Source organism: Nematolebias whitei, chromosome 13 (genome assembly GCF_014905685.2).
Source record: "Nematolebias whitei isolate Nwh7 chromosome 13, NemWhi1, whole genome shotgun sequence".
NCBI lineage: Eukaryota > Metazoa > Chordata > Actinopteri > Cyprinodontiformes > Rivulidae > Nematolebias > Nematolebias whitei.
In genome coordinates this window covers 5,039,026-5,052,327 of record NC_056510.1, presented here as the reverse complement: position 1 = coordinate 5,052,327, position 13,302 = coordinate 5,039,026, and the positions used below count along the sequence as shown (strand labels likewise).

The 13,302-nt window shown below is 42.5% G+C and overlaps 1 protein-coding gene across 1 annotated transcript in view; it reads right to left on the bottom strand.

Moving 5' to 3' along the window:
• Positions 1-13,302, bottom strand: part of ttn.1 (titin, tandem duplicate 1) — a gene marked incomplete in the record, with an annotated part of 170,421 nt that overhangs the window by 12,978 nt on the left and 144,141 nt on the right. The window contains 23 exon segments of the mRNA XM_037686817.1: positions 58-360; positions 455-754; positions 1,010-1,297; positions 1,415-2,008; positions 2,141-2,422; positions 2,631-2,933; positions 3,070-3,375; positions 3,610-3,909; positions 4,032-4,322; positions 4,514-4,819; positions 4,902-5,204; positions 5,320-7,386; positions 7,496-7,795; positions 7,930-8,214; positions 8,389-8,682; positions 8,793-10,556; positions 10,640-10,945; positions 11,028-11,330; positions 11,482-11,787; positions 11,912-12,199; positions 12,294-12,590; positions 12,860-13,162; positions 13,276-13,302. Of these exon segments, the coding sequence (XP_037542745.1) occupies positions 58-360; positions 455-754; positions 1,010-1,297; positions 1,415-2,008; positions 2,141-2,422; positions 2,631-2,933; positions 3,070-3,375; positions 3,610-3,909; positions 4,032-4,322; positions 4,514-4,819; positions 4,902-5,204; positions 5,320-7,386; positions 7,496-7,795; positions 7,930-8,214; positions 8,389-8,682; positions 8,793-10,556; positions 10,640-10,945; positions 11,028-11,330; positions 11,482-11,787; positions 11,912-12,199; positions 12,294-12,590; positions 12,860-13,162; positions 13,276-13,302 (10,116 nt within the window).

Genomic DNA, 13,302 nt, shown 5'->3' with positions numbered 1-13,302 from the left:
GATCTTAAAGTTGTCTAATGCTATTATCTCTTGTCTTCTATCAGTGTTTTCTCTTACCAATGGGATCAGTTGCTACTGCTGGTTTGGAAGGAAGGCTTGGTTTGCTTATTCCTCTTGCATTAATGGCAGTGATTCTGTGTTCGTACTCCAACCCTTCAATCAGCCCAGTCGACCTATACCTGGTCATGGTCACAGGGTTCTTGTTGGCACGTACCCATCGGTCAGCTCTTACTTCTTTTCGCTCAATGATATATCCAGAAACTTCAAGACCACCATCTTCATCTGGTGTTTCCCAGGCCACAGTCATTCCATCCCGAGATACATCAAAGACGACTGGACGACCAGGAGGTCCAGGCACATCTGTGGAGAAAGCAAAACATGTAACCATTCTACTATTGCAATAGGAGTCTGTACAGAATTACATAATGTACAACTTTGAGACCAAAAGTCTTACTCTTCAGGCTCCTACAGGTAACAATCTCAGACTGCAGGTACTCTCCAGTGCCATAGCGATTTGTAGCAGCTGCACGGAAGACATACTCATCTCCCTCAATTAGGTTCTCAAACCTGAACATTGGACGGCTAACAGAGTCACAGACAGGAACCCAGCCAGGTCTGTGAGCATCACGCTGTTCAACTAGGTAACCACTGATGGGAGCTCCGCCACCTCTGACTGGAGGATCCCAGGTGCAGGTGACAGTGGTGGCATCAATCTCTTCAAACCTGATGGGTCCCTTTGGCTCATCGGGTTTAGCTGATAAGAATGGAGAAACAAAAAATGTTGTTACAGTTTGTACAGCTCTGTGCCATCCAGGTTGTGGCAATTCTTTGAGCATATACCAGCATGATGGCATGCAATGCTGGTGGCTCTGGCAAATGGATCTGGGTATGGGCAATTTCATGTACTTCATGTAAAATATTAGTGACATTAACTGTTCTAAATAATTTGCAATACAATCAATAAATACATGACTTAAAATTAATGTAAAAAGTAGTGATAGCTTCTTACAGAGTATGACGACCTTTATGACCTCAGTGATGACCCCAACAGCATTTTTCACTTCCAAAGTGTAGTCACCACTGTCATCAATGGTGGTGTCAGACACAGTCAGTTTGGAAAACTTGCCAGTGCTCTTGATCTTCACGCGATCTGTGACTTTTAGCTTGTTGTCACCAAAGTACCAGGCACATATGGGAGGAGGTCTGCCAATGATTGGCAGGTCCACTTCCAGGGTCTTACCAGCAAGAACATTAACAACTTTCTGAGGAATACTAGACAAATCCACTTCAGGCATCACTGAGAAGAAAAAGAGGAAAACGTATAAAAGCACTGCACTGATGTGTAATAACGATAAGTTAATGATTAAATATAATTAAGTTTTTCCAGGTAGCACAATATAGTTTTGTTTGTTACCTCTTTGTTCTTGCACAGTGACAGCAGCAACAAGCTCTTTGGGCTTGCTGGCTCCTCTGCTGTTGATGGCTTTAATTCTAAACAAGTACTGCTCATTCTCATTCAGCTTTTCAATGGTGTGCTCAAAATCTGTGAGTTTCAGTGTAGCCACCTTCATCCACTTGTCAGTGCCAAACTTGCATGCTTCAATCATGTAGCTTGTCAGCCTGCTGCCACCATCATGCTCTGGCTTTTCCCAGCCCAGGGTGACCGTGCTCTTTGTCACATCAATCACCTCCAGCTTTTGTGGTGGGAGAGGCACCTCACAAACCAGGACGACATCTGGAGTCTCACAGGGTTCACCAATGCCGTAAATATTTTCAGGGAGGACGCAGAAGTAATATAGCATGCCCTCCAGCAGACCATCAATCTTATATGATGTTTTGCTGCACTTTGATGTGACAGTCTTGTAGGCTCTCATAGAAGCTTCACGCCGCTCAATGATGTAGTTGTTAACGGGGGCACCACCATCCACAGTTGGGGCTTCCCAAGAGATTGTGGCAGTGTCCTTTGTGAGCTCTTTGATTTTGATTGGTCCAGTTGGTCCAGGTGTATCTGAGATTAAAAATAAAATTTGCTGTCAAAATACACGTACAGAACTAAAGTATGGGTTTTATTTAATGTAATCTTGGTAAATAATTATGCACATTTTCTCAGCAGTATTCCCATACTCTACCATCAACTCACCATAGACCTTGACAAGAATACTGATTTCTTGTTTTCCAGCTGAGTTCTCTGCCACTAGCGTGTACTTTCCAGCATCATAACGGTGGACCTTGTCAATGATGAGTGTGGTGGATGCCTTGGTAACCTCTATGAAGCCTCTGTTTTGGAGATCAACACCAGGTTTGGTCCAAGTGATGGTAGGAACTGGACGCCCAGTGACATTAACAAATAGACGGAGAGAGCCACCAGCACGCAAGCAGATTGTCTTTTTGAGGTCATCGTGGAGCTCAAAATCTGGAGGTTCTGTTAGAGTGGTTGGGGAAATTATTGCAAAGTTTGCATGATTGAAAAATTTAACAATAGCTGTATTAGTGAAGACTTGCAAATATTTCTTTAGAAAATGTCATAAATTTGAATAATATGCCATTATCTTTGTAAAATTAAATTAGATGTGTAAATTAAAGAACTTGCTAGAAATAGTTTATTTCTGTGTGTTCTTTATTGCTTTTACCAATTCTCTCCACTGGCTCAGTCTCAGCACATGGTTCACTGAAATCTCCTGTTCCATTGACATTAATACCGGCCACTCTGAAGCGGTACTTCTTGCCAGCTGAAAGTCCAGTTGCCAAATACTCTGTGGCACGCAGGGTCTTTTCATGGACCTTCTTCCATTCCTCTGCTCCAGCTTCCTGCATCTCCAAAATGTAGCCGAGGACATCAGCACCTCCGTCTTCCACAGGTCGAGACCAGGCAAGGCTGATGTTGTCAGCATGGGTGTCAGTGATACGAGGAATAGAAGGAGGAGCAGGGGTGCCTGAGAGAAAGGGATGAATTCATTAGTTTATCTGTGTTATTTTAAAATACTTAATGATTTAAAACAATTAGATAGATTAATTTAAAATAATTATTAAAATAAGTAGTATGTTATTTTGGTTGTTGAACAAACATACTTGTTGGCACTCTGCAGACAACATACAGTGAGACCTCACTGGGCTCACTGTCGCCAGCCTTGTTGATAGCTGTAACTCTGAACTGGTAAATATTGCCTTCATTTAAACCGGACACCTTCAGAATGGTGTCCAGATGGGTACCATCCCTGTTCACTTTTACCCAACGGGCACTCTTTCGTTCACGTTTTTCCACCAGGAAATGGATTATTGGGCTGCCGCCATCACTCTCTGGCTTTAACCACTCAATAGTGGCAAAGTCTTTTCCTGATGCGAGGATCTCTGGGACTCCAGGAGGACTGGGCTTAGCTGAAAAACAGAACAGATGGGATTATGAGTTCAAATCTTTTTCTTGTACTTTCTTTATATATTCTTTCTCAGTTTTGGTTAGATCAGCCTAGCTTTGCTCTCACAATTTAAAACTTTTATTAGTGAAACTAACTTTTGGTAATAAAGAGTTTCACTTAATAATGCTTTGGTGTCAATTTACCAAAATTTATTGAGCATGCATCAGGATACCAAAATTTGACTTTCTGTACTTACTGAATGTGTTTCTGGCCACCATTGGCTGTGACTGGAGATACACGCCGGCACCATACTTGTTGACTCCACGTACTCTGAACAAGTACTCTGTGTTCTTGAACAGACAGGTGATGTTGCACGTCAGCTCCTTGCACTCAGCATGCATGATTACCCAGTTGAGTCTGTTGGTGTCACGCCTCTCTACAATGTAGTGAGTGACCTCATCACCGCCGTCCTCCAGAGGAGGTTTCCAGCTCAGTGTGCATGACTCCTCTGTTATCTTGCTTATCTCAATGCTGCCTTCACACACTCCAGGTGTGTCTGGACAAAAACAGGACATGGTCAAGGTAAATCACTTATATATACAACCAAAGAAATTCATCTGCTTTTGCAGTCTATTCGGTGGGAAAGACAAACAAACAAAAAAACAAGAAGCCACTTACCAAGCACTTTAACGTTGACTTCTGCAGTCTTAGTTCCACTTACGTTCCTGACTGTCAGGATGTATTTTCCAGTGTCGTCTCTGTCACAGAATTTGATGATTGCCATAGCCCTGCGGGGAGTGTACTGCAGATGGTATTTCTCACACAAATCCAGTTCCCGGTTTCCTTTAGACCAGAAAGCCTTGGGGTCAGGTCTGCCTCCAACTGCAGCATCCAGAACCAGGTCTGAACCAGCTCTAACCATTACTGTTTCAGATAGGAGTTTGCTGTCCAGTTGAGCTTTAGGAGGCTCTGTTAAGTGGACACAAATTAAATGTTTATCAGATGGTGCAAAAAATTGTATCACGCATTCAGTTGTGTTTAGTCGTAGCACAAGTTTTTAACATGTTGGTCCAAGAGATCATCAAGAAATGAAAAAATATCTACTTTATTTTACTTTCATAGCTAAGTGCTTACAAGGGTACAGAAATTATAAATCTTACCAAAGTCAGTCTTGCACTGCACAGATCCTGTTGATTCAGATGGTGTGCTGAAGACCTGGTTGGCATTCTTGGCAATGACCCTGAACTCGTAGGCCTCTCCCTCTCCCAAGGCCGTTACAGTGTAGGCATTGTCAGTCACATTGGTGTAGTTACACTTGAGCCAGCGACCCTCACCCGTCAAAGTGTATGGCTTACGCTCAATGATGTAGCCCAGAATGGGACTTCCACCATCATTCAATGGAGCAGCCCATTTCAGTGAAACAGTGGTTCTTGTAACATTTGTGACTTCAGGTTTACTTGGTGGATCTGAGCACAAAACCAAAGATGTTTGTCAGGCATTCAATAAATAAAGGACAAAAGCAATGACACTAAACCATTTTAAACTCACCAACTGGGTTTTGAGCAACTGCTCCCTTGGAGGCCTCACTGGCTTTGCTGAGTCCAGCACTGTTCATGGCATAAATCCTAAACTGGTATTCTAGGCCTTCAACTAGGCCTTCTGCTTTGTAGTAACACTCAAAGCATGGGATCTTGTTTTCTCTCACCCACAATATATTGTTCCTCTCTTTTTTCTCAATCCAATAACCTGTCACCTTGCTTCCACCATCATGGTAAGGTTCCTCCCATTTTAGGGTCATTGTGTTTGCTGTGACATTAAAGACTAAGGGTCTAGTTGGTGGGCCTGGAGGTGCTGTGATGAAAATAGACATTTTGTTGTTACATTATGGTTTAACACAAAGTTTTTTATGTACTTTTCTGATGTTCAAAAGAAAATAGTAAGTTGAGGTTAATGGAGTAACACTTACAGAAAGGATGCTCTGCAACAATCGTCTCAGACTCTGTGGGCTTGCTGACTCCAAACTGGTTCTCAGCAGAAACTCTGAATGTGTACTGCATGTATTTGGTCAGGTGACTAACATGTAGAGATGTGCGCTTCACGCTGGAGTTGATCAACTGCCAAGCTGTAGAACCAGACTCGCGTTTTTCAACAATGTAGTTGGTGATGTCAGTGCCACCATCATCCTCAGGTGGTTGCCAGTTAACAACACAGGACTCAGAAGTGATGGAAGAAATTTCAATGGGTCCAGCTGGAGGACTGGGTCTGCCTGTGACGTTAACTTCAATAGTAAATGTCTTGGTTCCTGCAACATTCTCTAGGATCAGGTAATATTTACCTCCATCCCCTCTCATGGCCTCCTTGACAGAGATACTGGCTCTATCCTTTGTTACTTTGATGCTGACTCTGTCTGAGTTCTTAAGCCTCATTTCTTCCAACTTCCAGGTGACTTTAGGAGCAGGTCTACCACTGATAGGTACATCAATGGTGAAGGTGCTACCAGATCTGCAAGTGATGAGTTGGTTGGCAATCTCACTGAGGTCAGCAGCAGGTTCAATGTGAGGCTCTTTGACCAGCACAGGAGCCAGAGTTTCCTTGGGCATGCTGTAGCCAGATTCATTTTTAGCTTTCACACGGAAGTCATACTCATCACCCTTATTGAGCTTTTCAACTACATAGGTAAGATTCTTGGTGTTACCAATCACTACCCATTTGTCTGTACCCTTCACCCTAGCCTCAATGACATAACATTGGATGCGACTGCCACCATCATGCTCTGGCTTCAGCCAGCCAAGGGACACAGAGTTGTCTGTGGTGTCCAAAATGTCTAGTCTTTTTGGAGATGCTGGCTCTGCAGTGGCAACGACCGGCTCTGTAAGCTCAAATGGCTCACCTATACCATGCTGGTTTTCAGCTGAGACTCTGAAGAAATATGGTACTCCTTCCAGCAGGTCCTGCATCTTGAGGATACACTTTGTGCATTTTCCACCAGATTGTTGCCAAGTGCGACGGCTAGCTTCACGTCTTTCAACAATATAATGATGAATTCGAGCTCCACCATCATTGACAGGTGGCTCCCAGGTAATTGTGACTGAGCCTCTGCAGACTTCTTTCAAAGCTACAGCCTGTGGAGGTCCTGCAGTGTCCATCACTTTAACCACAAATGTAATGGCCTCACTGCCACTAGCATTTTCCAGATTAACAGTGTATTTGCCTGTGTCATATCTTGTGCAGTTTTCAATACTTAAAGAGCTGTAACCATCCATAGTTGCAATTGCAGACAATATACTCAACTCGCCTTCTTCTTTCACCCAAGTAACAGCAGGAATGGGTTTTCCTCTGAAATGGATGCCCAAACATACAGATCCTCCAGCCTTGACAATGTGTGTCTGTTTAAAAGTGGCATCAATATCCACCTGTGGTGGTGTTAACCTGTCAACAGCCTGTGCAGGTTCCAGGATCTCTTTGTATTCACCTTTTCCTATATGATTGAGAGCTGCAACACGGAACTTGTACTCAGCGCCTGTCTTTAGGCCGGCAACCATGTAATTTGTTTCAGCTACAAGCTCCTCATTTGCTTTTTTCCACTCAGTTTCTTCTCCCTTCACCATCTCAATAATGTAGCCAAGGATTTCCATGCCACCATCATCTACAGGTCTGCTCCATTCCAAGCTAATGGAGGTGTTTGTGGAGTCTGACACACAGACCACAGATGGAGCACATGGAATATCTTTAGGTTCAGCAGCCTTGATAGGCAAAGAGATGTTGCTTGGAGCACCAGTACCAGCATCATTGACAGCCATGACACGGAACTCATATTCCATATCTTCTGTCAGGTTAAGCACCTTGTGAGCACATTCAGTGATTGGTTTCTTGGTAATCACTTTGTAGAAACGAACAGTTTTCTTTTCTCGTTTTTCTACAATGTAATACTGTATGGGGTTTCCTCCATCTGATGTTGGCGGAGTCCATGAGAGGGTGATACTCTCTCCTGACACTTCAGTGGCATCGGGAGTTCCTGGAGCATCAGGAGTTGCTGGGAAGAAAATATCTTAGTTTATTGTAACTGATAAAACATAACATAAACATTTAAATATTGCCTAAATATTATGCATTTAAAAAAGTGATATAATTGTTGCACTTACTATATTGCATCTGTGCTATAATGGGGCTTGATTCCAAAGGTCTGCCAACTCCAAACTTGTTAACTGCAGAGACCCTGAACTGGTACTCATTGGTCTTGATGAGCTTGGTAGCATTAAAGGCACACCCCTTACATTCATCGGATACTAGGGCCCAAGAAATCTTGGCAGTCTCTCGTTTCTCAATGATGTAATGTGAAATCTCAGAACAGCCATCATTGTCTGGTTGGTTCCAAGACAGAGTACATTTGCCTTCTGAAATATTACTGAATGTGATTGGTCCTACTGGCTCCCCAGGTGTGTCTGCATCACATAATTGTGTGAAATTGACATGGGAACAAATAGATAAAAGCTCAGTAAATGTATATAAACAAATGAAATTGGTCGTGTAAATAACCATACAAAAGCACACTGAGAAAAATATCTAAACTATGTACCTTGGACTTGAACAAGAATGCCCTCCTTCTTAGTTCCAGATCCATTAGTAGCTTCTACGGTGTAGAGGCCACGATGTGTACGATCAGCATCTCTGATTGACACAGTACTGGATCCAGGAACAGTAATAATGTCCATCATATTTTTGGTAATCACTATGCCATCTCTATACCAGACAACCTTGGGAACTGGGCGCCCAGTGATGGTCACCTTCAGCCTGATGTTGTCTCCTGCTTTTACTGTCAAACCTTCAAAGTACTCTGGGCCAAACTCAATGTTTGGAGGAGCTGTTTTAAGAAAAAAACATGTTAGTTTACATTGTAAGCTCCAGAAAAAAATATCAGAACAACTTTTGAGCATAACTAAAGGGCAAAAATAAAAACAATGCACAAAACCCTTATTATTTATAAATTATTTATGCAAATTAAAATAATATCTTTCCTTTATATGTTGATACTCACCATTTTCACTTCGGACGGCAATTAATCCAGATGAGTTGGATGGGGGACTAACAACACCAATGGCATTTCTAGCAATGACCCTGAACTCGTAACGTTCATTTGTTGCTAACCCTGTGACAGTATACTGACAGTCGTGCACATCTGTCAAGTTGGCCTTGAACCAGCGACCATGCCCTTGACGTTTCTCAACATTGTAACTAGTGATCTTGCTTCCACCATCCCGTTTAGGTGCATCCCATTTGAGTGCCACTGAGTCACTGGTTACATCAGTGTAGTCAGGTTGGCCAGGAGGATCTGAGAGACATGAAATTTTAGTTAGACTCTCAAACAAACACATCCTTAAAACATGTGGGCAATTTGAAGGGATACAATAGTTGAATAGAGTAGTCTGAACCAGGACTCACCAACAGGACTAACAGCCATTGTTGGCTTGCTCTCATCACTTATTCGGCTGAAGCCAGCATCATTCTGAGCATAAACTCTGAAAGAGTATTCAAGGCCTTCAATGAGCTCCAGAATCCTGTAATCTGTGTCTTTAATCAACAAAGTATTGACTTTTTGCCACATAATGCTGTTCTTTTCCTTCTTCTCCACATGATATCCCTGGATTGGGGTTCCACCATCATAAATTGACTTTTCCCACTGGATTGTCATGCCATCATTGGTAACATTGTAAACAACTGGCTTGCCTGGTGGACCTGGAGGCCTGAACTGGTGCTTGGCAATAACCATCTGTGAAACTAGAGGCTCGCTGATCCCATATCTGTTCTCAGCACACACTCTAAACTGGTACTGGACACCCTTAATCAAGTTAGGGACCCTAAACTGAGTGTCCACTACACTGGAGCATGCCATCTTCCAGTCAGACTTTGAGGTGTCTCGTTTCTCCACAGTGTAGCAAGTGATATTTCCACCACCATCATCATTAGGTTCATCCCAGGAGATCATGATACTTTCAGCTCTCACTTCATCCAAGCGGATGGGTCCAATAGGCTTTGAAGGTGGTCCAAGAGTATTGACATGCATGTGGAAGGATTTCCTGTTTACCTTATTATCAAGGGTCAGAGTATATTTACCCTCATTTTCCTTTTTCACATTTTTAATCATGAGAGTGGCTTTGTTTCCTGTTGTCTTAAAGCGTACTTGGTCACTTTCTTTCAGAGGCAGACTATCCTTTAACCACTGAACAGATGGTCGGGGCTTGCCTCTGTATGGCAGCTCAATGTGAACATTATGACCCAAACGAACACTGATGCTACCATCTGGATACTCTCTAAGGTCTGCATCTGGAGTGATAATGTAGTCAATAACCTTGATGGGTCCATGCTCAACAAATTCACCCTGGCCTTTCTCATTCCTGGCTGCAATTCTGAAAAACACTTCAGAGTGTTCCTTCAGTTTTTTCACCTCAAACTCACACTGTCTGCTGACTCCTCCTAATGACCACTCCTCATCTTTTAGCTTCTTCTCAATTATGTAGTCAGAGATGATGCTGCCACCATCATAATCAGGCTTTAGCCACTGTAGAGTGACAGAGGTCTTAGATGAATCTTTCATTGAAATTTCCTTGACTGGTCCTGGAGTCTCTGTGGCCTTCACTGGCTCTGGCGTTTCACATGGATCACCAATACCATTCTCATTCTCAGCTAAGACACGGAAGAAAAATGATGTCTTTTCTGAAAGATCTTCAATGGTGTATCTAGTATTAGTGCATTTGTTTGTCACTGCAGAGTATGATCTTTTAGAGGAATCTCTTTTCTCAACAATGTAGTTTGTGATCTCAGCACCACCATCAAGGAGTGGAGGTTCCCAGCAGAGTGTGACCGTTCCTCGGGTCACATCCTTCAGAACCAGGTTCCTACATTGAGCTGGGGTGTCCTGGACCTTCACTGAGAGAGTCAGTGTCTTAGGTTCTCCCACACCATTCTCTATTTTGACTGTGTACTTTCCAGTATCAAGCTTGGTCACTTCACGCATAACGAGTACTGTGGTTGAGTCTGAGTGGTGGAACTCATATTTGGGATTGCGATCTATGCATTCTTCTTCTTTGCTCCAGGAAACAGTGGGAGCAGGTCTACCCTTCAAAGGAACAGACAGCTCAACATCTTTTCCAGCCTTTATGATATAGTGAGTTCTCATGGCAACATCTGAGTCAATTTGGGCTTCCTCTGTAAATAACACAACATAGTTATATGTACTGCAAATCACACATACTGTCATCTCAACATAGCTGTATATATGTTTTTGTTACCTAGAATATCCTTGGCCTGCACAGGATCAATCATCTCCAGAGACTCTCCACGGCCAGCACAATTTATAGCAGAGACTCTGAAGAAGTAGTTTACGTTTGGTTTTAGATCATGAACTGTGTACTCTGTTGTTTTGACCTCTCCCTTAGAAGTAATCATGGCCCATTCTTTCTCTCCTTCAACAAGTTTCTCCACCATGTAGCTGATGACCTCACTGCCTCCATTCCATTCTGGTTTGGACCAACCCAAAGTGATGGATGTCTTGGTGGAGTCCACAACCTTCAGCTTGCAGGGCACATCTGGTGGATCTGTGAATAAAATGTGTTACTTAGAAGGTATTGTACCTTGAAATTGATCTTTTTCCAAATCTTTCAATGTTTAATGACTTACCAACTGGGTCAGCGGCCTTATAGTAATCTGATGCATCAGAGAATGGCCCCTCACCAGCTTTGTTAATGGCACAGACACGATACTGGTATTCATTTCCTTCTGTCAGGTGATACACCATCTGTTTGGTGTCAGTGATAGGTTTGTTATAAACCCTGATCCAACGCAAGCTCTTTTTATCTCGTTTCTCCAGGTAATAGCCAGTCACAGTGCTGCCACCATCTACACCTGGTTTAGCCCATTCCACCAGCATGGTGGAGTTGGTAATGGTATTCACTTCTGGAGTATGTGGTTGGCCAGGAGTTACTAAAAAAACATATTTGTTAAGAAATGATAAATGTCATAATGGCAATCAAAACTCAAAAATCCTGTATCATGAAAAAGTTTAAATGTAAGACTAATGAGCTGGAGGCCAACTGAGAAAGGACTGCATGTCACTCTACAGCATGAAACTTACCAAATGCATTCTTAGCAATGATGGGCTCAGACTCGAGTGGCTCTCCGATTCCAAACTTGTTGACACCCATGACACGGAATACATATTCATTTTCACGCACCAGCTTTCCAACACTGATGTGTGTTTGCTCATGTTTATCTGAAACTGTTGACCAGACTACTCTGCTAGTTTCGCGCCTCTCAACAATATAGTGGGTCACTTTAGAACCTCCCTGATCAGACACTGGTACAGGTTCCCAGCTAAAGACAATTCTGTCTGCTGCAACCGAGTTGAAATTAATGAGACCTGCTGGGGGTCCAGGTTTATCTAAAAGGAAGGGAATAAAGGAAAAGAAGAGAGCATAAACATTAACTAAACACATTAGAATCCATGTCTGAGATAAAATATGGTACACTAAAAAAACGAGGTAATTCAAATTGATTTGAAGTACCTAGAATTTCAATCCCAATCGTTGCAGATGCAGATCCCAGAACATTTTTAATCTTGATCTCATATGAGCCTGTGTGCATGCGAGTTGCATCCTTGATCAGAACAGCAGAGGAATCTGTTGTGCTTTCAACAGACACAGTGGAAGATGTTACCAGCTCCTTTTCATCCTTAAGCCACTCTATTGTTGGCAGAGGCTTGGCAATGATGCCTACTCTGAGTTTTACTGAAGCCCCAGCCTTGTACTGAACCACATCAAGATACTCAGGAGGAAGATCAATAAATGGGGCACCTGTCAGACATGAGAATTTATTTGATTAAAAACATAAATATTGTAAAATTAAAGCAGACATACAGTAAACTTTTAAAGATAATTTATTTCTTACCACATGCATCAACACAGGTGACTGGGCCAGCAATGAGAGATGGGCCACTGACTGATCCAACAGCGTTCTTGGCAAACACTCTGAACTCATATGATTCATCTTGGCTTAGTCCAGACACAGTGAAGCCCATCTCAATGATGTTTGAAAAGTTGGCCTTCACCCATCTGCCATTAGAAGCTTCTCTCCTCTCCACACTGTAGCCAGTAATCTTGCTGCCTCCATCGTATGGAGGTCGCTGCCAGGCCAGGCTGACAGAGTTCTTGGTGACTTCTGTGATACGAACATTTGCTGGGGGCTCTGAAGCATTAAAGTGGAAAAGATTTAGGTTTACAGTACTTTAAGAACTGCTTTGGCTTTCATCATTGTTTGTTTTTTACTTAAAATTGTCAATTTTGTTTCTGGAAGAATTAAAATTACGAAATAAAACAAACTGAAAAGTTAAAACTTCTGATGTATTTGTGAATTATTGATTTTCTTCACGTTTAAGAAATACATGTTTCTTAAAAGCATTTATTGCACATCGTTTATGAACAGGGAAGAGCTAGATTCGAAAACTAGAAACTTACCACAAGCATCAATAGCAAGCACCTCTTCAGAGGTTTTGCTCAGCTTGCCAATTCCTGCTGCATTTTCTGCTGCCACCTTAAACTCATAGATGAGGCCAGGACAGATGTTTGTGACTCGCCACTGGTTTCCTGGAATTGCTGTTTTATTGACCTTCTGCCAAAGGATGCTACTCCTCTCCTTCATCTGCAGATGATATCCAATCACAGGACTTCCACCATCACTGACTGGCTCATTCCAGCAAACTGTCAGACTCTCTCTGGAAACAAAGCCAACCCATGGTGTGGATGGAGGTCCTGGGATAGCTATGAGACACAGTTTTCACGTTAGTGTTATTAAGAGAGATTAATCAGTCATAAAAAGTATAAAAAGAAAATGCAGACTTAAGGAACATTCCGAAACATAGTTGATGACTTACTGTATGGAAGCTTAACCATGACTGATT